The following is a 21,307-nucleotide window of genomic DNA, read 5'->3' as shown; positions in this document are numbered from 1 at the left end:
TCCACTGTTTCATTGACTGCTTTTCTTTTCTGCGTTTTCCTTCTTGCAGGAGTATGACAGCAGGCCTACTGTCATTTAACTGATGTGTGACGTCATCAAAGTGACTGGAGTGGTGTGTGTGTGTGTGTGTGTGTGATTTTTACAAAGCCCAGCAAGCCATGAAATACAATCCAGTACATGTACAGACTAGGAATACAGCTACATAATTCATAGATATTCATTATGTTAGAAAGATACACAACCACTTCTGTTTTCAACAACTTGATGATAGACCAACAGAGAGAGACAGACAGGACAGCTCTACCAGATGACTATCGTCTCACAGCATGAGCCAGCCATCTGAATGGACAGTAGTGTCCACACCCCAAAAAGCGCCAGCTAATTTAGCTGACCTTATCAGACTGATGCAGCTAATATTTTTCCCTCACTCGCCTCTGAGCTGGTTCCCTGTTTTGCTATCTGCCATTCCCAAAATACCGACAGGACTCTGACCCTGTCTGCCCTTTCTTCAGCAAAGGACATATTGAAAGTGATCGTGGTAGCTGATATCTGCAATGATATTCTGCCTTAGTCTATTGCAGTGGTAGTTCATGACGCTCTTCTGAGAAATATCACCCATATGCTGACTGCTGCTGGGACAAAGGTCTGTGGACAAAGTTAGGGTACTTTGTAATGGCTGGTTCTGTTAGCGTACATTGTGTTAATCCATCATATGTAGAGCTCTTTCCAGCTATTCTTTGGAGTGTTTGCCAATTCCCCGTGGTTAATGTATGGAAACAATAATGCTTCAATTAAGAGGGTGCAGCAAGGTAGTTTCTATTTGACGGGTATCCATTACATACAAGTGTGACTCTGGCTTTTCACATTATAGAGTATACAGATAAGAGAACAATAACACAGCATTGCCTTCAGATGTGCAAATATGCATTGAAAGTTATCCATCCGTCCATTTTCTTAACTGCTTATCCTGCTCTATCTTACTGGAGCCTATTCCAGCAGTCATTGGGCAGCAGGTGGGCAGACACCCTGGCCAGCCCCACCCCCACACACCCATTCATTCCTAGGGACAATTTAGTACGGCCGATTCACCTGACTTACGTGTCTTTGGACTGTGGGAGGAAACCGGAGCCCCCGGAGGAAACCCACGCAGACACGGGGAGAACATGCAAACTCCACACAGAGGACGACCCGGGATGACCCACCAAGGTTGGACTACCCCGGGGGCTCGAACCCAGGACATTCTTGCTGTGAGGCGACCACGCTAACCACCGCGCCGCCCGCATTGAAAGTTAAATCACCATTTTTTTTTAATTGCATGCCATCTTATAAAACCTATATCTGGACATGACACATATATAGCAATTGTGTTTTAAGCATTTACACGTTGCAAACATACAGTGTTGTGTCCAGCAATCTTTGGCAAATTATACACAAACCACTTTTACACAGTTTACACTGAGTACAAAAAAGGAATCATAACCAAAAGCACACAACCTATTCTTATCACACAAGTACACACACCAACTTACCTTACTGACAACACTGTCAAAAATATATTGTTTCATCTTGGATTTCTTAGCGGGGGTTGACGTATGCATTAGTCTGGGGGATGGTATCCTGACTATTTATGTTGACTATTTATGCTGTTTGGGAAATGAAGAAAAGAGACAAGTGAGAATATACTTACAGCACTCCAGGAACTGTTTTAGCCTTTCAAACACTGCATTCAAGAAGCCCTGGAAATGAGAAGAGCAGGAGAGAGGGTGATCGAGAGTTTAATCTCTTTGACATTTTCGTGGATCCATCTGTCATGAAGAACCTGTCGTTCAGCGCATTTTGTATTGACCTGAAAATGGAAAACATTAACTGCGGAATAACTTACTTGTCTGTCGTGTGTGTGTGTGTGTGTGTGTGTGTGTGTGTGTGTGTGTGTGTGTGTGTGTGTGTGTGTATGTACGGGGTTGCAGCGGTCCTCACTGCGGTGCATAAATAAAAGCACTAACGCCGCAGCATAAAAGAGGGTCAATTCTCTGCAGCTTGCTACTGCTACAACATAGCTGTGGAAATTAGATGATAGATGGAGATGCATTTTGTTTAGCCTAGTGTTAGTGTTCAGGTACGAGGTCAACAGCAGCATCATTAATCACTCATACAGCCAGCCGGCTCCATGGCCAACAGCAGCTATGGCTCCTCAGAGTAAGACAAGGAGGCGAGGCAGAAGAGGAGAGTGAAGTAGAGGAGGGGGGAAAGGTCTCGGGGGTAACGTTCATGATAGCAATTGGTACACTATGGGACTAGACACAAGGTAGATTTCAGTGTGTTTGTGTGTGTCAGAAGGGCAGGGGTTGGGTGGGGTGGGGTGGGTGGAGAGAGAATGAAACCTAGTGGAACTATTTGAGCAGTCATCTCCAGACCATCCCCATTGGCCCTAGCTGCCCCTGCCCAGGATTATATACATACTATATAAAGGGTTACTAAAGCTTGTCAACGTTTCCGTCCCTGAAGCAAAATGACAGGAGGCGTTAAAAACTGAGAAAAGTGGTAAAATTGCGGAAAGAATACGGGGATTTTCTAGATATGAATGCAAAAGAAGTGGCTGTAAAAGCTTGGAATGGTATTTATGGTGAAAAAGAAAAGGAGGCCAAGAAAGAAACAAAAGGATTAAGTTGAAAGGTCTGTGGGAGAGTTAAGAACAAGAACAAGGTAAGAGGTAAGCAATGATGGAAGAAGAGAAAACTATAGTGCGAGACATGAACAGAAAACATTTGAAGAAATGGAGAACACTTGTGCATCAAATTGAGGAGACTTTAATCATCTTACAGCTGCACACTAGAACACACCCTAACGCGTGCAGGGAGTGGTGGCTGAAGAAAGGTGCCATTCTGCTGTACTTCTTGCAGGGGCAGCCAAGAGCAGTGGGCAGCCCTATCCTTCAGCAACCGGGGACCAATCCCAGGTGGATATCCTTGTCGTGGTCAGGGACGGGACAGGAGCGTGTTCATGTTTTTTGTGTTGTTGTTTCTTTATATATATATATATATATATATATATATATATATATATATATATATATATATATTAGAGGAAGTCCATGTGAGCATGGGAGGAACATGCAAACTCCACACAGAAAGGCCAGGCTAGGACCTTCTTGCTGGGAGGTGGCAATGCAAGCACTGTGCCACCGTGCCACGTCATAGGCCATGTCAGCAGTGAGCTGGGAGGTGAAAACTGGTTTGTGAATGAGGGGGCCGGTGACAGCAGGCTGACTGAGGGTTACTGGACAGAATGATTGGAGGAGGAAAGGTGGGTCACTCTAAATGAAAATGAGATGAATAGATAATGGGGGGGGGGGCTGTGTGTGTGTGTGTTTATGCACACAATGCATGCAGCAGACAAGATTCTGGAGATGTTAGTTCTATTACCATAGAGTTACAACACATATAGGGCTGTGTAATATATGACCAAAATCTCATATCCCAATATAGACCATTTCATATCTCTATAATGATACATATCACAATATTATAGCGCATTTTCTGTAAAGTGAAACCCAGCCACTGAGGATGCACAAGCCAGTACATCCTTAGTGCCGATCCCAAGCTCGGACAAATGGGGAGGGTTGCGTCAGGAAGGGCATCCGGCGTAAAATCTTTGCCAAATCAAATATGCGGATCATAAATAAGACTTACATACCGGATCGGTCGAGGCCCGGGTTACCAACGACCGCCACCGGTACTGTTAACCAGCAGGGTGTCGGTGGAAACTATGCTACTGTTGAGCGAAGGAGAAGGAGAGGGGGAAAGCATGTCCAGAGGCAGCTAGAGAGGAGGAAGGGTAGGCATGTGGAGGTGAGAGTTGGAACTTTGAATGTTGGCACTATGACTGGTAAAGGGAGAGAGCTGGCTGACATGATGGAAAGAAGAAAGGTAGGCATACTGTGTGTGCAAGAGACCAGGTGGAAGGGGAGTAAGGCCAGGAGTATCGGAGGTGGGTTCAAACTCTTCTACCATGGTGTGAATGGGAGGAGAAATGGGGTAGGGGTAATTCTGAAGGAAGAGTATGTCAAGAGCGTGCTGGAGGTGAAGAGAGTGTCAGACAGAGTGATGAGTATGAAGCTGGAAATTGAAGGTTTATTGCTGAATGTTATCAGCGCATATGCCCCGCAAGTTGGGTGTGAGATGGATGAAAAAGAAGAATTCTGGAATGAGTTGGACGACATGGTGGAGAGGGTACCCAAGGAGGAGAGAGTGGTGATTGGAGCAGACTTCAATGGACATGTTGGTGAAGGGAACAGAGGTGATGAGGAGGTGATGGGAAGGTATGGAGTCAAGAAGAGAAATGTGGAAGGACAGATGGTGGTCGATTTTGCGAAAAGGATGGAAATGGCTGTGGTGAATACATATTTCAAGAAGAGGGAGGAACACAGGGTGACGTACAAGAGTGGAGGAAAGTGCACACAGGTGGACTATATCTTATGTAGAAGGCACCATCTAAAAGGGATTGGAGACTGCAAGGTGGTGACAGGGGAGAGCGTAGCTAGGCAGCATCGGATGGTGGTCTGTAGGATGACTTTGGAGACCAAGAAGAGGAAGCGAGTGAAGACACAGCCGAAGATCAAATGGTGGAAGTTGAAGAAGGAAGACTGTTGTGTGGAGTTCAGGCAGGAGTTAAGACAGGCACTGGGTGGTAGTGAAGGGTTGCCAGATGGCTGGAAAACCACTGCAGAAATAGTGAGGGAGACAGCTAGGAAGGTACTTGGTGTGTCATCAGGGCAGAGGAAGGAAGACAAGGAGACTTGGTGGTGGAATGAGGAAGTACAGCAAATTATACAGAGGAAAAGGTTGGCAAAGAAGAAGTGGGATAGTAAGAGAGATGAAGAAAGTAGACAGGAGTACAAGGAGATGCAGCGTAAAGCAAAGAGAGAGGTGGCAAAGGCAAAGGAAAAGGCGTATGGTGAGTTGTATGACAGATTAGACACTAAGGAAGGAGAAAAGGACTTGTACCGATTGGCTAGACAGAGGGACCAAGCTGCAAAGGATGTGCAGCAAGTTAGGGTGATCAAGGATAGAGATGGAAATGTGCTGACAAGCGAGGAGAGTGTGCTAAGAAGGTGGAAGGAATACTTTGAGGGGCTGATGAATGAAGAAAATGAGAGAGAGAGAAGGTTGGATGATGTAGGGATAGTGAATCAGGACGTTCAGCGGATTAGCAAGGAGGAAGTGAGGGCAGCTATGAAGAGGATGAAGAATGGAAAGGCAGTTGGTCCTGATGACATACCTGTGGAGGCATGGAGATGTTTAGGAGAGATGGCAGTGGAGTTTTTAACTAGATTGTTTAACACAATCCTGGAAAGTGAGAGGATGCCTGAGGAGTGGAGAAGAAGCATACTGGTACCGATTTTCAAGAACAAGGGCGATGTGCAGAACTGTAACAACTACAGAGGTATAAAGTTGATCAGCCACAGCATGAAGATTTGGGAAAGAGTAATAGAAGCTAGGTTAAGAGGAGAGGTGACGATCAGCGAGCAGCAGTATGGTTTCATGCCACGAAAGAGCACCACAGGTGCGATGTTTGCTTTGAGAATGTTGATTGAGAAGTATAGAGAAGGCCAGAAAGAGTTGCATTGTGTCTTTGTAGATTTAGAGAAAGCTTATGACAGAGTGCCGAGAGAGGAGGTTTGGTATTGTATGAGGAAGTCAGGAGTTGCAGAGAAGTATGTAGGAGTGGTGCAGGATACGTATGAGGGAAGTGTGACAATGGTGAGGTGTGCGGTTGGAATGACAGATGGGTTCAAGGTGGAGGTGGGATTAAATCAAGGATCGGCTCTTAGCCCTTTCTTGTTTGCAATGGTGATGGACAGGTTGACGGACAAGATCAGGCAGGAGTCTCCATGGACGATGATGTTCGCGGATGACATTGTGATCTGTAGCGAGAGTAGGGTGCAGGTTGAGGAGAGCCTGGAGAGGTGGAGGTATGCACTGGAGAGAAGAGGAATGAAAGTCAGTAGGAGCAAGACGGAATACCTATGCGTGAATGAGAGAGAGGACAGTGGAATGGTCAGGATGCAAGGAGCGGAGGTGACAAAGGCATTTGAGTTTAAATACTTGGGGTCAACTGTCCAAAGTAACGGGGAGTGGTAGAGAGGTGAAAAAGAGAGTGCAGGCAGGTTGGAGTGGGTGGAGAAGTGTGTCAGGAGTGATTTGCGACAGAAGGGTATCAGCAAGAGTTAAAGGGAAAGTTTACAAGATGGTTGTGAGACCAGCTATGTTATATGGTTTGGAGACAGTGGCACTGACGAAAAGACAGGAGGCGGAGCTGGAGGTGGCAGAGTTGAAGATGCTAAGATTTTCACTGGGAGTAACGAAGAAGGACAGGATTAGGAACGATTATATTAGAGGGACCGCTCAGGTTGGACGGTTTGGAGACAAAGCAAGAGAGGCAAGATTGAGATGGCTTGGACATGTGTGGAGGAGAGATGCTGAGTATATTGGGAGAAGGATGCTGAATATGGAGCTGCCAAGGAAGAGGAGAAGAGGAAGGCCAAAGAGGAGGTTTATGGATGTGGTGAGGGAAGACATGCAGGTGGCTGGTGTGACAGAGGAAGACGCAAAAGACAGGAAGAAATGGAAACGGATGATCCGCTGTGGCGACCCCTAACGGGAGCAGCCGAAAGTAGTAGTAGTAGATTTTCTGTAAAGTGAATGAATAAATAGTTTCTGGTCGGTGCCCCCCCCCCCCGTGTGTGTGTGTGTGTGTGTGTGGAGGGGCAGCCCCACCCTCGCTGAACCAGAGAGCACAGGAGAGTAGCATGACCATAAATAACAGAAAAATGCATTAGAAACTCTCACACTGAGCGGAAATGAAACGAGCGCACATAAATTAGTTGAATAACATAAATAAACATAGCCTCTACTGCATTTTGCTCTCATTTATGGTCATGATAGTTTCTCCTCTTCTCTGTTTCACCTCGGGCGGAGCACATGCCCTCCTCCGCACACCGAGCTCAGTTGAGCGCAGGGGCACAACGAGGGGGGGGTGCAGAGGGTGCAATGCACACAGGCGCATCATCAGCGGGGGCGCCAAAAGACTGTATGCAAAAAAATGTATAATTAAAAAATATAACATTTAACTATATATTCTAATCCGAAATTCTCATCTAAGTAATAATATTTATAAATATTAAACTTTTAAAAAACAAATAGGCCTATAACCAGAAATTGTTTACCGTACACTGTACTTTTGGCGCCCCCGCTGATGCGGCGCCTGTGTGCATTGCACCCTCTGCACCCCCCCCTTGTTGCGCCCCTGGTTGAGCGGAAGAGACAGACAGTGGTGGAGAGTTGGCAACAACTACAGTAGTTAAGTTACCGTAAGTGCACCAAAAGTTTGGTGAGTAAAAAGCCAATAAGAGTAATTTCTTAATGTAATCCATGCAAAAGATGGACAGACTCCAAACGACGAAAAATATTGCAGCAAAGAGTGTCCATGCAAGGGTGTCTCGGTAGCATAGCAGTCTATTCTGTTGCCTACCAACACGGGGATCGCCAAATTGAATCCCTGTGTTACCTTCGGCTTGGTCGGGCATCCCTACAGACACAATTGGCCGTGCCTGCGGGTGGGAAGCCGGATGTGGGTGTGTGTCCTGGTTGTTGCACTAGCACCTCCTCTGGTCAGTCGGGGTGCCTGATCGGGGGGGAGGGGGAACTGCGGGGAATAGCGTGATCCTCTCACGCGCTACGTCCTCCTGGTGAAACTCCTCACAGTCAGGTGAAACATCAGAATCAGAATCAGAATACTTTATTCATCCACGAGGGGAAATTGGGTGAAAAGAAGCAGCTGGTGACTCCACATGTAACGGAGGAGACATGTCGTAGTCTGCAGCCCTCCCTGGACCGTGGAGCAGCGACCAGGATGGCTCGGAAGGAGGACCAGGACAGCTCGGAAGGAGGCTCAGAAGGTGGCTCAGAAGGAGGACCAGGACGGCTTGGAAGAGTGTGGTAATTGGCCGGATACAAATGGGAAGGGGGGGGGTGTCCATGCAAAAGATGGACAGACTCCAAATGATGAAAAATATTGTTGTAAAGAGTGTGATTTGTGACACAACAAAATAAATGGAGCATAATATGAAATGATAGACCTTTTTATATCGTCATATATAGTATATATATATATATATATATATACACTACCGTTCAAAAGTTTGGGATCACCCAAACAATTTTGTGTTTTCCATGAAAAGTCACACTTATTCACCACCATATGTTGTGAAATGAATAGAAAATAGAGTCAAGACATTGACAAGGTTAGAAATAATGATTTGTATTTGAAATAAGATTTTTTTTACATCAAACTTTGCTTTCGTCAAAGAATCCTCCATTTGCAGCAATTACAGCATTGCAGACCTTTGGCATTCTAGCTGTTAATTTGTTGAGGTAATCTGGAGAAATTGCACCCCACGCTTCCAGAAGCAGCTCCCACAAGTTGGATTGGTTGGATGGGCACTTCTTTGAGCAGATTGAGTTTCTGGAGCATCACATTTGTGGGGTCAATTAAACGCTCAAAATGGCCAGAAAAAGAGAACTTTCATCTGAAACTCGACAGTCTATTCTTGTTCTTAGAAATGAAGGCTATTCCATGCGAGAAATTGCTGAGAAATTGAAGATTTCCTACACCGGTGTGTACTACTCCCTTCAGAGGACAGCACAAACAGGCTCTAACCAGAGTAGAAAAAGAAGTGGGAGGCCGCGTTGCACAACTGAGCAAGAAGATAAGTACATTAGAGCCTCTAGTTTGAGAAACAGACGCCTCACAGGTCCCCAACTGGCATCTTCATTAAATAGTACCTGTTAGAGCCTGTTTGTGCTGTCCTCTGAAGGGAGTAGTACACACCGGTGTAGGACATCTTCAATTTCTTAGCAATTTCTCGCATGGAATAGCCTTCATTTCTAAGAACAAGAATAGACTGTCGAGTTTCAGATGAAAGTTCTCTTTTTCTGGCCATTTTGAGCGTGTAATTGACCCCACAAATGTGATGCTCCAGAAACTCAATCTGCTCAAAGAAGTGCCCATCCAACCAATCCAACTTGTGGGAGCTGCTTCTGGAAGCGTGGGGTGCAATTTCTCCAGATTACCTCAACAAATTAACAGCTAGAATGCCAAAGGTCTGCAATGCTGTAATTGCTGCAAATGGAGGATTCTTTAACGAAAGCAAAGTTTGATGTAAAAAAAATCTTATTTCAAATAAAAATCATTATTTCTAACCTTGTCAATGTCTTGACTCTATTTTCTATTCATTTCACAACATATGGTGGTGAATAAGTGTGACTTTTCATGGAAAACACGAAATTGTTTGGGTGATCCCAAACTTTTGAACGGTAGTGTATATATATATATATATCATCATATCGCACAGCCCTATACGCATACATGCAGAGTAAAGTAAAGAAGAAAGTCTATGAACTTATTCTGACAGAGTCTATCTCAGAATTTTTGATGATGAAGTTCCCAATAAAATTGACTGGAGGTTCAACATCACATGATTATGTATGGAAAACAGCACACTGGCAATAGTAAAAAATGGCAAATTTTCATAATAGGCATTAAGACAAGTGCGTCCCACTTTTTCCTTCCAGCACCTGTGTCAGAACAGAAATAACTCCGCACAAAAGCCTACGGTTCATTCCCGTCATCAATAAACTGTCACAGATAAAATGTACCCCCAATATATTCTGCAGTGGTGCCAAAACATTGCTATAACTCCTGGCCATGGTAAAAGTTTCAATCTATGGTACAAAGTGATGATGTGGTTAAAGGGCGTACATTTGTCTGTCTGTGTGAGTCAGGGTGTCTGGTAACTCGCTCCAAGGCAGAAAAATTCTAGAGACGCTTTAGCCCCTTCACAATTGCAGTGCAATGCCAAGGGAGGACGAGTGGCAAACAGTAATAGGTTAGTATCCATTCATTTAGTTCACCTAACCAACAGAGCCAAGAAACTTTAGTTGTTTGTTTGTTTTCTGGCAACCAAACACCACAGCCGGGTATAACTGTTGTCACTGGTTTTATGACATTTAATTTAGGAGAAGCTTCTCCTTTTCAATAAATTATTACTTTCCAAATGAAATGTCTCACATTAAATGAGTTGTTGTTGTTTACATCATCATCAGACTGAATTTTACATGAGATACTCATCCTAAATGTCCAATTCTATTTTACCTCAAGCTATCACAAAAGGCCAAATGGTTTTCGAGGTGAGTAGCAAGCTTTGATAAGATATGCATGTAAGTTAAATATTTAAATCTCTTAAGAGTAAAGTGTTAGGGTCAGGCCTAAGGCTAATAGAAAATACAGTGGAACACAGTGCAATCTGCCAACTAAGGCAAAATTATTTATTGGGGCACACTGCTTTAGTTAAGGACTGCTGCTGCCAACTAACAGTGTGTAAGTCCCCCGTCGCTCTTTTTCAGGTCTGCTGATTTTACTTTAGGTCAGCAGTTAAACTCCCAGTCTCTGCACTCCCATTGTCCCTGGCACTGTGATCTTGATACAGACAAGAAATTGCAATCATTAATTTCATATAAGAGAAGAAGGAAGATGGTAGTTAACAGTAGTGCTGCAACTTTTCCAGCTCCTCACCAATTTCTTGGTTTTTTTTTTTTTTACTGTTCCTTCACTTTATATTTGCGCCAACTGTATTCTTGTTCATTTGCCATGATCAAGATTTGAGACGCACCTTTGAGCATCTCTGCACCGACTGTTTTTGAACATGTATCCTATTCTTGCACCTTGACTTCTCAAAGTACTTCTAAAAGTACCTTTATTTTCCACTTGTGTGTAGAGCCAGCAAACAAGCTTCATCTCAGCAGTAGACCATCCTCTCAGCTCCCCCCACAATCCTTTGTTAACTGCCTCCACCAAATAAAAAACTGGATGTCATCAAATCTACTCAAGCTAACTACCAATAAGACTGAGCTCGTGGTTGTGGCTTCCAAGGCGCTGCTCCGGAAGGTTGTAGATCTTCTCCTCAACGTGGATGGCTGCTCTTATCTTCCATCCCCAAAAGTCCGCAACCTTCATGTCATTCTGGACTCCACCCTCTCATTTCAGTCAAACATCAAATCTGTCACCAAATCTGCTTTCTTTCACCTCAAAAACATCTCCAGACTCCAACCATTACTCTCAGAGTCAATGGCAGAGACCCTCATCCATGCCTTCATCACCTCCCGTCTGGATTATTGCAATGGAGTCCTGTCTGGGGTACCTAGCAAAGCCCTTGACAGGCTTCAGTATGTGCAGACTTCAACTGCCAGGGTGCTCACCCACACCAAGCCCTGGCAACACATCACCCCCACCCTTGTCCACTTTAATTGGCTCCTGGTCAAATCCCGCATTTCCTATTAAATCCTCCTCCTCGCCTATAAATCCCTCCATGCCCTTTCCCCCAGTATCTATTAGACCTGTTCAACTCTTATATTATATTATATTATATTATATTATAACCCCTATATATAGGTCCGCAGACACGGGTCTGCTTTCCATCCCCCACACCAGCCTGAGGACTTTTGGGGATAGAACCTTTAGTGTGGCAGCCCCAACCCTTTGGAACTCTATTCCAGCAGAGATCCGCAATGCTGCTTCTTTGGACAATTTTAAAAGACTTCTGGGTGTCCATGTAGCATAGCAGTCTATTCTGTTGCCTACCAACACGGGGATCGCCGGTTTGAATCCCCGTGTTACCTCCGGCTTGATCGGGCGTCCCTACTGACACAATAGGCCGTGTCTGCAGGTGGGAGGCCAAATGTGGGTATCCTGGTCACTGCACTAGCGCCTCCTCTGGTCAGTTGGGGCACCTGTTCAGGGGGGAGAGTGAACTGGAGGGGAATCGTGTGATACTCCCACGTGCTACATCCCCCTGGCGAAACTCCTCACTGTCAGGTGAAAAGAAGCGACTGGCGACTCCACATGTGGTAGTCTGCAGCCCTCCCCGGATCGGCAGAGGGGGTGGAGCAGCTACCAGGACGACTTGGAAAAGTGGGGTAATTGGCCGGATACAGTTGGGGAGAAAAGGGGGGGAAATTAAAAAAACAAAAAAACAAAGAAAAAGACTACTGAAAACAAAACCTACCTTTTTACTATGGCCTATGGTCTGTAGTCTTTACATCGTTGTTTTAATCCTTTTTTTTTCTTATCTAGTGTAAAGCATCCTTACATTCCTTGAAAGGCACTATACAAAACTAAGTTGTTGTTATTTCATTATGACAGTAAGAGTAAGCTGACTTTTCATATATGACACATAAACCTGAAACCATTATATCTTTATATCTCTTCAGTTTTATGTCTTTCATAAGCGCCAGTGGTGAGACGTGTGTCAAGGTAATTGGCTGCCCCTGAGACAGGACTGGCCAAAGGATAGAAAAGGGGTGCTATCCTAGGAGATTTTTTTTTCTCTTGCTGAGCAGTCAGGTCACCTTCCAAATGGCCTTCACTTTAGATTGGTTGATAAATATCTTCTTACCTTCCATTAGTGTGTGTACTCTCATTTGTTGCAAGTCCTGAGCCAAGTTTGTAACACTATATTTCTATCATTTGTTAATGGTCTGTTAACATTGCAATAAAAGATGACAAGAGGTCACCCATTAACCATGCAACTGTGCAACAAATTAAACTACAGCCTTAGACTATAAAAGAGGAATTGCTCATGTTTGCTATTACTATTAATTAATTGTGTCTTTATCACATGCCATCATTAGACTGTTATTGTAATTCATGATTATGCAATTGACAAAGGCAAAATCGGACTTCAATGTATTTTGTTTTTATTGAAATAAACTGGCTACAAAAATACTCAAGAGTGAAATTGCTTGCTCATAAAAAGAAAAAAAATAAGGCTTTTTGTCAGCGTCGATCTTTATATGAAATCTTACATAATTAACGGCATTACTTCTGTTGCCTTAGGATTATGAGCATTATTATGATTATAAACAGAGTTAACATGCTGCGTTCACGTGGACAGTTTTTCACGTTTTCCCTGTGCCGTATTACCAACTGGCATTTACCGTCTCCCAGGGGAAAAAAAATTTGAATACTGATTTTGCAATCAATTACCGTGGCAACAATCAAGTCAGCCCTGCAATTATCAGTCAGAGACTTGTGACTGGGAAGCTGGCTTTGATTGGATGTAATCAATTGTTGCAGCCCATTCATTTACATGTCATCATTCTTTTCTGAGTCACCTCACCGGTCCCGATTAAGAGCGATTGACTTCCTACTCAATGCTGTGAAATTTGTTCAAGGACGTGGAAAGCCGACTATCAGATGCATCAGCTATCCGGTAGGAATATGAACACTGTTTATAATAACATTGTGTGTGTGTGATGTGTGTGTGTGTTTGATGTGTGAGCGAGCGAGACAGCGGAGGGTGGGATTGAGTAACAGGTTATTGATGGTGTCGCGTTATGTTTCCATGTAAGCAACCTCAATTCAACCACAGGGAGAATATAAATGACCACAGGCTGAGTGACTGAAGAAAACAGCACCGTCACTGAATTTCAAAGACCACACCTTCTGGTAAAATATAAACAGAAGTAAGCAGGAAACTCAATCTCAATGTGAAAAATGTTTGTTGATTCAAGTTAGCTCGTGTTAGACATGGCAAATAACAGGGTTTATTATGGTGGGGCATGCTGAAACATCTACTTAAATTTCAGACTAAACAAGTATGGTCCTGTAAACACACCACCAGTTGAATACAGCATGAAAGATTGTACAGGGAAGTCCTGGTGGGAGACAATGACTCTCTGTCTAAATAACACCAAGTTCATCTAACCTTGAAATATTAACTCTGACCATTATTCCTGCACACCAAACTAAATAACCTGCTATAGCTCAGAGCTAATGTCTTTTTAATGTGTTTTTTTTTTACCATCACACAACCTTCAGTCTGCCAACCACAAGCTGGCTCATTAGTGGTACAACAGTGCCCAGTAAAGACTCCACCAAGATTTAAATGTCCTTATTGTCTTTCTGTGGGCCCAGGACAAGAGAATAATTGAGAGAGAGAGAGAGAGAGAGAGAGAGAGAGAGAGAGAGAGAGAGAGAGAGAGAGAGAGAGAGAGAGAGAGAGAGAGAGAGAGAGAGAGAGAGAGAGAGAGAGAGAGAGAGAGAGAGAGAGAGAGAGAGAGAGAGAAGAGAGAGAGAGAGAGAGTATTAAAAGGGTAGAATACAGAAAAAAGAAAAAAATCAAGGTTGAGAGAGAAAGACGGGCAGAGAAAAGAGCAGTGGAAATGAATGCAGGATGCTTGTCAAGGCAAAGTTGCGAGCGAAATGATAATCATTCTGTTGATCATCTACAGAATTAATCTGTGAGGAGCTCTGAACACCATGGCCCTTCAATGGATAACAAGCCTCTTAAAAATGAGTGATTTTTTTTTCAAGGTGAAAAATAATACCAAGGAACTAACAGCATGTGAAATTACATTTAAAAAGCATTTATAAGTGTAGGTCTGGACCTTGGGAAGACTTGTTTCATCTTTCAGCAGTCAGGTCAACTGAGGTAAGGTCTACTAAGCCCATCTATGACTGCATCAGTGTTTGCTTCTTGGAAAAGTAGAAGATGCAGGGGTTGAGGGAAAAAGATGCCCCTAAAATTACCACTTCACAGTCACTCCAGGCCTTCATTTCCCTCTGATGGGTCCCCCCCCACCTTTTTTTCCGCTTTACGGTTCTCCACAGCACAGAACAAGTGGAGCTTTTCCAGCAAATCACTCACTTGTGACGGGAAGAAGCGGAGCTGGTAAGGATCCCTGGCTCGACTTCACAGGACCAGGGTGTTTTGTGCAAATTATTGCATTAATTGTGTACCACAGGAGAACTGAAACCCTCCCCGGACGCACCCATCTTTTTTTTTTCCTCCCCTTCTTTTGTTTTACTGAGATCTACGTTCAATTGAATTAACAGTTCCATGGATTTGGATTCTCCTCATCCCGAGGGCCGGGACAAGAGCTCAGGGGGGGGAGTTGTAACTCTGTGAACTACCACCGGGCTCAACGCACTTTCAATCATGGCTGCCGTCCGCATTTTGCATAGCAGGACTGGAGTCATTTTTGACTCAAAAGATCCAACAGGAAAATGTCAGCTTTCCAAAACAGGAATTAATCTAAATGTTCTGTGGCTAAAATGTTTTTTTTTTCTTTACTTACCATAACTTCCATATTCTGCTGTGGCTCTTGGAATCCATGGACCGTCAGTTTCCGAAGAACTGGGGAGAGTGAAAAAAGCATAAATGGGGGCAAAATAGTATTCCTTCTTTTTTAATTAGTCACAGCGGAGGGCAAACAGGAAATGGAGGGGGGGGGTATGACATGCAAAAAGATGTCGCCGGCTGGATTTGAACTGGCGACAGTTGCGACCATGTGGTAGGAGCGCTAACCATTAAGCTACAGAGGCACCCTGCAAGTCCTTCTTAATTAAATTATGGAAAAATATTCTTCCATTAAGTGTGTTATTTACCCATTATGACGAAAGTTGCACAACTGCCTTTTTGTTTCATGCTAACATGGACTCCTGGTAAAAACAAAAAACAAAAACACTTTGTGCCCTACTGATACCATGTGTGCCAATTCAATAAAGCCTCTTTTTAGAGTTTTAAGAATACACAGTAGTTGATGATGCATTCATATAAGTGGATTCTTGAGAATACTGTGGTGAAAACACCTGAACTTTGACTTCCAAACTAAGTGCCAAAGTATAAATTCTCTTTCAGTGCTGTACATGAGGGGGGGAAAAAATAAGAAAACTAAATCAATGCTGGGAAATAGATTTTTTTTAAAAAGCAGTGGCTCAAACGATCACACATTCTAATTTGATTTCTAGGAAATTAAAGGGTTGAAAAGTAATGCCAAATGCAAATAAGAAAAAAAAAACTGTTTCGGCGCCTACTTGTAAAAAAAAAAAAAAACCCTGCTAACATCCGCCTTTTTACATTGACCAAAGGTGGACATGAGCAGGTTTTTTGCGGGATTTTTGGCCAGTGTGAAAGGGGTAGTAGTATTACGTGAGTTTTCCCATTTGCACTAGTAGCACTTATGAACTGAATTTCAGTGTGTTTTATTAGGAGGTCCCGCCTCCATCTGATTAGCTTTTTATTATCCTCACAAGGCGGACAGCCTGGAGGGACTATGCATTTGGTCGCGTGCATGTGTACATGTGTGGCTAATCTTGTAAACAACTGGATCTATCAGCCTAAAATTATTTGTGCAGTTATGACTGTATGAAGAAGAACTTCTCGTGGTTGCGGTGATTCAAAACCTTCAAAAAACGTTTGTTCTCACTATCGCTGCTCCCTCTCTTCATTCACTCTCTAGCTCGCTTGAACAACGCTGCTCTCTGCCGCTGTCTAAGTCTAAGTCAACTGTGTGTATGCATAACTCACTTCTATGGTTGACTCAGACTGGGCGGCGACATGATCAAAAGTTATTAAAAGAATTTTGATAATCTTGAAAAATGCAAAAATTATAAAGGAACAGCTTCCTCTAGGGTGCACTCAAAACAGGAGGTGTTGCACATTCTTGTCGCTACCCGATTTGAGTCAGCCGTGGATGTGAGTCATGCATGCGCGAGCGTAAACGATTTACCCAGCTTTATTATATTATGAAAATAAAGACAGAATTAAGGTTAGACCAAAATCGTCCCATAGCAAACCTTTTCTTTTTGAAAAGTGCAAGTTCATATTAGACTTGGTCGCATTCATGCGAGGGTCTGCCCAGGAGGCCGCACATCCACAGACTGACAGGCAAAATGGTTTTATTAGTTTTTTTTAGCTTGAGCGCTGTATATGAAAAGCTTTTTTTTTTCATATTTCCTATTCAATCAACTTGGGCACTGCGCAAAAGTTTTATCATGGCAGGAAAAACACTGGTTTTTCTGTCCGTGTGTGTGTATCTGTCCACAGCTAATCTTTCATACTACTGGGCCTGTCAGTCGAATAATGTTTGTGCAGTTATGACTGTATGACCAAAGACCTCTTGTGATTGCGGTGATTCAAAACCTTTGAAATACCTGTTTTACACCATAACTGCATGCTAATTCCTCAGCTGCTTTTTCACCAAGTCCAAGCACAGGAGAAGGGGGAGGACACACCTGGTAGAGATCTGAACTCTACTGAGTGTACTCGTCTAGTTTTGCTGTTTAAGCAATTATGCTTATCCTCCAACTTTTCTTTTAAGAAAATCTCTTCTTTTCTTTTTTTTGTTATTTAATCTTTATCTTGTTCTGCCTTTCTTATTCGATGTCTTTTTATGCCTTTATATAAAACACTGAATTGGCATCTTTCATGAAATATGGTATATAATTAAATTTGCCTTCCCTATTTCATCTTTACAGAGGCAGCTTGCAATACTAGTATCACAACAACAAACAACACATTAGCTAGACATAGGAGCACAAAGACCACCTCAAATCACTGTAAATGACAAGAAAGTAATTAGTCAAATTAACCTGTGAAGAAAAACATGATCTTTCAAAGTTATATGCTTGAAAATCAATAACTTTATGCAATTTGAAGTGAGAAAATGTCAAGAGTCAGTGCAACAGATGTACAAAAACACCTGCTCTAAAAACATTATTTAGCAAGAATATTGCCATTAAAAAACTTATTTTTGCTGATCCTGATAGTTTTCTAGCAGCTGTTACACCTTAGCTGTTAGCAGCACATATTAATATTTCAGTTTGATTTCACAGCGTCTGACTGAATCAATTGATCTCAATATGTTAGCACTGTGTGAGTGAATCAAGTTATACCAATATTTCAACACTGGGTAATACTATGCGTATTCTAATATCCGATCAAGTGTTTTAAATTATATAAGATGAAATTCAATGATGTCTGTGGGGAAATTGAGCTAATGCAGCTGGAGGTAGGCAGATGAATTTAAAAGGAACCTACCAGTAAAAGGACTATAAATATAGACAAAAAATTAAGTCAAAAATACAGTTTTAGGGCATCTGGGTAGCACAGCGGTCTATTCCGCTGCCTACCAACACGGGGATCACCGGTTCGAATCCCCGTGTTACCTCCTGCTTGGTCAGATGCCCCTACAGACACAATTGGCCGTGTCTGTGGGTGGGAAGCCAGATGCGGGTATGTGTCCTAGTTGCTGCACTAGCACCTCCTTTGGTCGGTCGGGACGCGTGTTCGCGGGGGAGGGGGAACTGGGGGGAACAACGTGATCCTGCCATGTGTTACATTCTCCTGGCGAAATTCCTCATTGTCAGGTGAAAAGAAATGGCTGGCAACTCCACATGTATCGTAGGAGACGTGGTAGTCTGCAGCCCTCCCCAGATCAGCAGAGGAGGTGCAGCCGTGACTGGGACAGCTCGGAAGAGTGGGGTAATTGGCCGGACACAAATGGGGAGAAAAAGCAGGGGGAAACCCAAAAACAATAAAGTTTTAAGATTGTATTAAGTTGCAGGTATATGTGACGTCTGTAAAGATAGCAAAGATATGGAAAATCATAGTATATATGCTGGGAGGAAAATTACAACACTGCCAAACCATCACCAAAGGGGAATGTCGTATTAGAGGATGCAAAATGATCTGTTTCATAGATGTGTGCAATAGAGTACAACAGTAGTATCGTACAAAAGATAATGCAGATAAATGTGATATGATACAATACACCAAACACCAAATCCCATTCCCATTTTGAAAATCATATGAACAGCAGCTGTATGGTAAATACATAACTGTAAGGTGTAATGATGGTCTTCATTATATGTATGATAACATAACAAATATTTTACATACAACATTGTAAAGCACCATCATGACAAAGTCTAATAATCTGAAGATGTGGAATACAACAGCACAACAATAAAGCATGTTAATGAACTTCTAATTTACAGTATGGGTTTTTTTTTGTTAAGTAATACATCAAGTAGAGAAAAAGCATCCATTCTGTCGACACAAAAAGGATTGTCAATAAGTGTGACAGAGGTTGTCCACAGTTTATGTTGGGGTTCTCAAACTCATTACCCAAAGGTCCGCATCTGGTTTTTATTCAAGGTCAGAGGTCCAGAATGATTAGCAATAACAAAATAACATTTATCAACTCACTTGTAACTTTTAAGCAACATACATTGAAGTTCAAGACAGTCAAGATGCCAATTCATTGCGCGCCGGTGCTAAGTGGATTTTTTCCCCCGATAAAATGGTGTCTCCAACTCCAGCAGCGGCCAACGAGTTCACTTTTAAATGTACATATTGGGCTTAAACTGATTTGAATAGCTAATGATACAAATATTAAAAAGGCTAAGGCGCCTTAAAACCTCAAATTTTTGTTAAAATAATAATGGGCAAAGTCAGAAGACGTTAGTAATGCGAGCATTGGTAAAAGGTTGGTTATTAAATGGTAAAACGAAACTTTTTTTTTTTAATTTCTGGCTCCACTTTCACTACCGTTTACTCGTGTACTGGTAGGCTACTTGTTATTGTCATTTATGGTCACGCACGCTAGTCTACCCCCCCCCACACTCACACACACACAGAGCAGGGCAGAGGAGACAGTGAACCAGCTGAAGTGAAGCTATTGTTACTCAAGCTGATGACAACTACACTCAAGACATTTCTGTAAGTGCAATAAATGCTTCCCACCACCCCAAAGCAAATTCTCTGTTGTAATGTTAATGCGCAAACTCGGCAGCAACAGTACACAAAATAGAAAACGTTACGCTTCATAATGTATTGTATTCAAAACATGAGGTGTGGGCTGGGTCCAGATGCTGTCCGGACTTTAAGAAGCCCTGGTTTATAAAGTCTGTGTAGTTTGTCTTACTAGCACCACCTGCTGATGCATTAGCTATAGAGCTGGGTCGGTTTCTGGTTTTGCCGGTCCGGTGTACGAGATTGAAGTTTGATTTTATGCAAACCAACTGAAACGGCATTATTTCTGGCAAATTAAAAAGCGGCCTACATCAGCAACCTGTGCGGACGGAGTCATAGCGCTAAATCCAACTAAAGGAGTGCACTCAGCAGAGTGCAGATCTCCGCCAGGCATATGCATCTCCCCTTCTCCAGTGCTCGAACTTGGCGACACACCCCCCTTTTGTGCCTACCGGGAGAAGGGAAATACACGCACACACAGAGAGAAAAACCAGTGATTTTCCTGCCATTGTAAGACTTTTGCACAGCGCTTCAGTCGACTTAACGGTAAATCTGGGGGGGGGGGGGAGTTGTTAATACGCAGCCCTGCTGATTGACTTTTATTCCTAAAACAACGATAACAAAACAGCTCAGCCATGGGAAATGTTTATTGTAGCTACTGAAAAGATTTCCAGCCGTGAGTTATTAATCATACTCTTTAAATTGTATTTTCATGCGGCGTTTTAACATTGGAGACTATAGCACTTCCTCGTGGCAGTGAGGTGAATAAGGCGAATTATTTTTGGTTCATCCAGTGTTCCTTCAGTTCTCCTGTGCTGAGATCAAAAGTGAATGATTTAATGGCTTGTGAAATACGGTCGACTTCTCGTTTACTTCCAAGACTCATTCCCGAATCCATAATGTTTTGGTTTTGACACTGGTCGACTTCGGTCGACTTCTCGTTTACTTTCAAAACTCATTCCCGAATCCATAATGTTTTGGTTTTGACACTGGTTTTCCCACCCAATCTGACTCAACCGTAGATGTGAGTCATGCACGCACATGGTTGACTCACATCGGGCAACAACAGAAAGTAGGTGCTGGTCGGGCGAGCTAGAGAGTGAATGAAGAGAGGGAGCGGTGGTTGCGAGGACAGACGTTTTTCAAAGGTTCTGAATGACCGTAACAACGGGAGGTTCTTCATCATACAGTCATAACTGTGCACAAAAACTTTTAGGCTGATAGGTCCAGTAGCATGTGAGATTAGCAATTGACAGACAGACACACACACACACACGCACGCACACACGCATGCGTGACCTTGCGAAGATAATTAGCCACATGACAACGTGACTAACATAATATTATGTTTGTTTACAAACAGACTAATGGAGACACTAGTGTCTGACAAGCTGTGCACAATTTAGTGCCGAGCTGAGGCCAGCAACAAGGAGATCAAATTTCAGTAGAGGTGAGTCGGGGAACGGCCCATGGTGTGCTTGTTTACTTTGTTAGGGGGTGATGTGAGAGACGAGATAGGGCACAGTTAGTGTCAAAGAAAACGAAAGCTGCGACAGTAGGGCAACCAACTGGAGTCGCCACTCTCTCATTCAGTCTCATTAAGGGCCACTTGGGAGCGGCTGCTGAGTCAAGTGTGACACCTAGTGTTAAAAT

General features: G+C 43.1%; 1 protein-coding gene across 1 annotated transcript in view; it reads right to left on the bottom strand.

Annotated features, from left to right (window-relative positions):
* ipo11 (importin 11) overlaps positions 1-21,307 on the bottom strand; it is a 388,461-nt gene that overhangs the window by 306,876 nt on the left and 60,278 nt on the right. Inside the window, exons 7-8 of the mRNA XM_056273222.1 lie at positions 15,195-15,253; positions 1,688-1,736 (exon numbers count right to left, since the gene is read on the bottom strand). Of these exons, the coding sequence (XP_056129197.1) occupies positions 1,688-1,736; positions 15,195-15,253 (108 nt within the window). The remainder of the gene's footprint in view (positions 1-1,687; positions 1,737-15,194; positions 15,254-21,307) is intronic.

Source organism: Lampris incognitus, chromosome 1 (genome assembly GCF_029633865.1).
Source record: "Lampris incognitus isolate fLamInc1 chromosome 1, fLamInc1.hap2, whole genome shotgun sequence".
In the NCBI taxonomy this organism is placed as follows: Eukaryota; Metazoa; Chordata; class Actinopteri; order Lampriformes; family Lampridae; genus Lampris; species Lampris incognitus.
The sequence above is the reverse complement of the archived record's forward strand: the minus strand, read 5'-3'. Positions and strand labels throughout refer to the sequence as shown.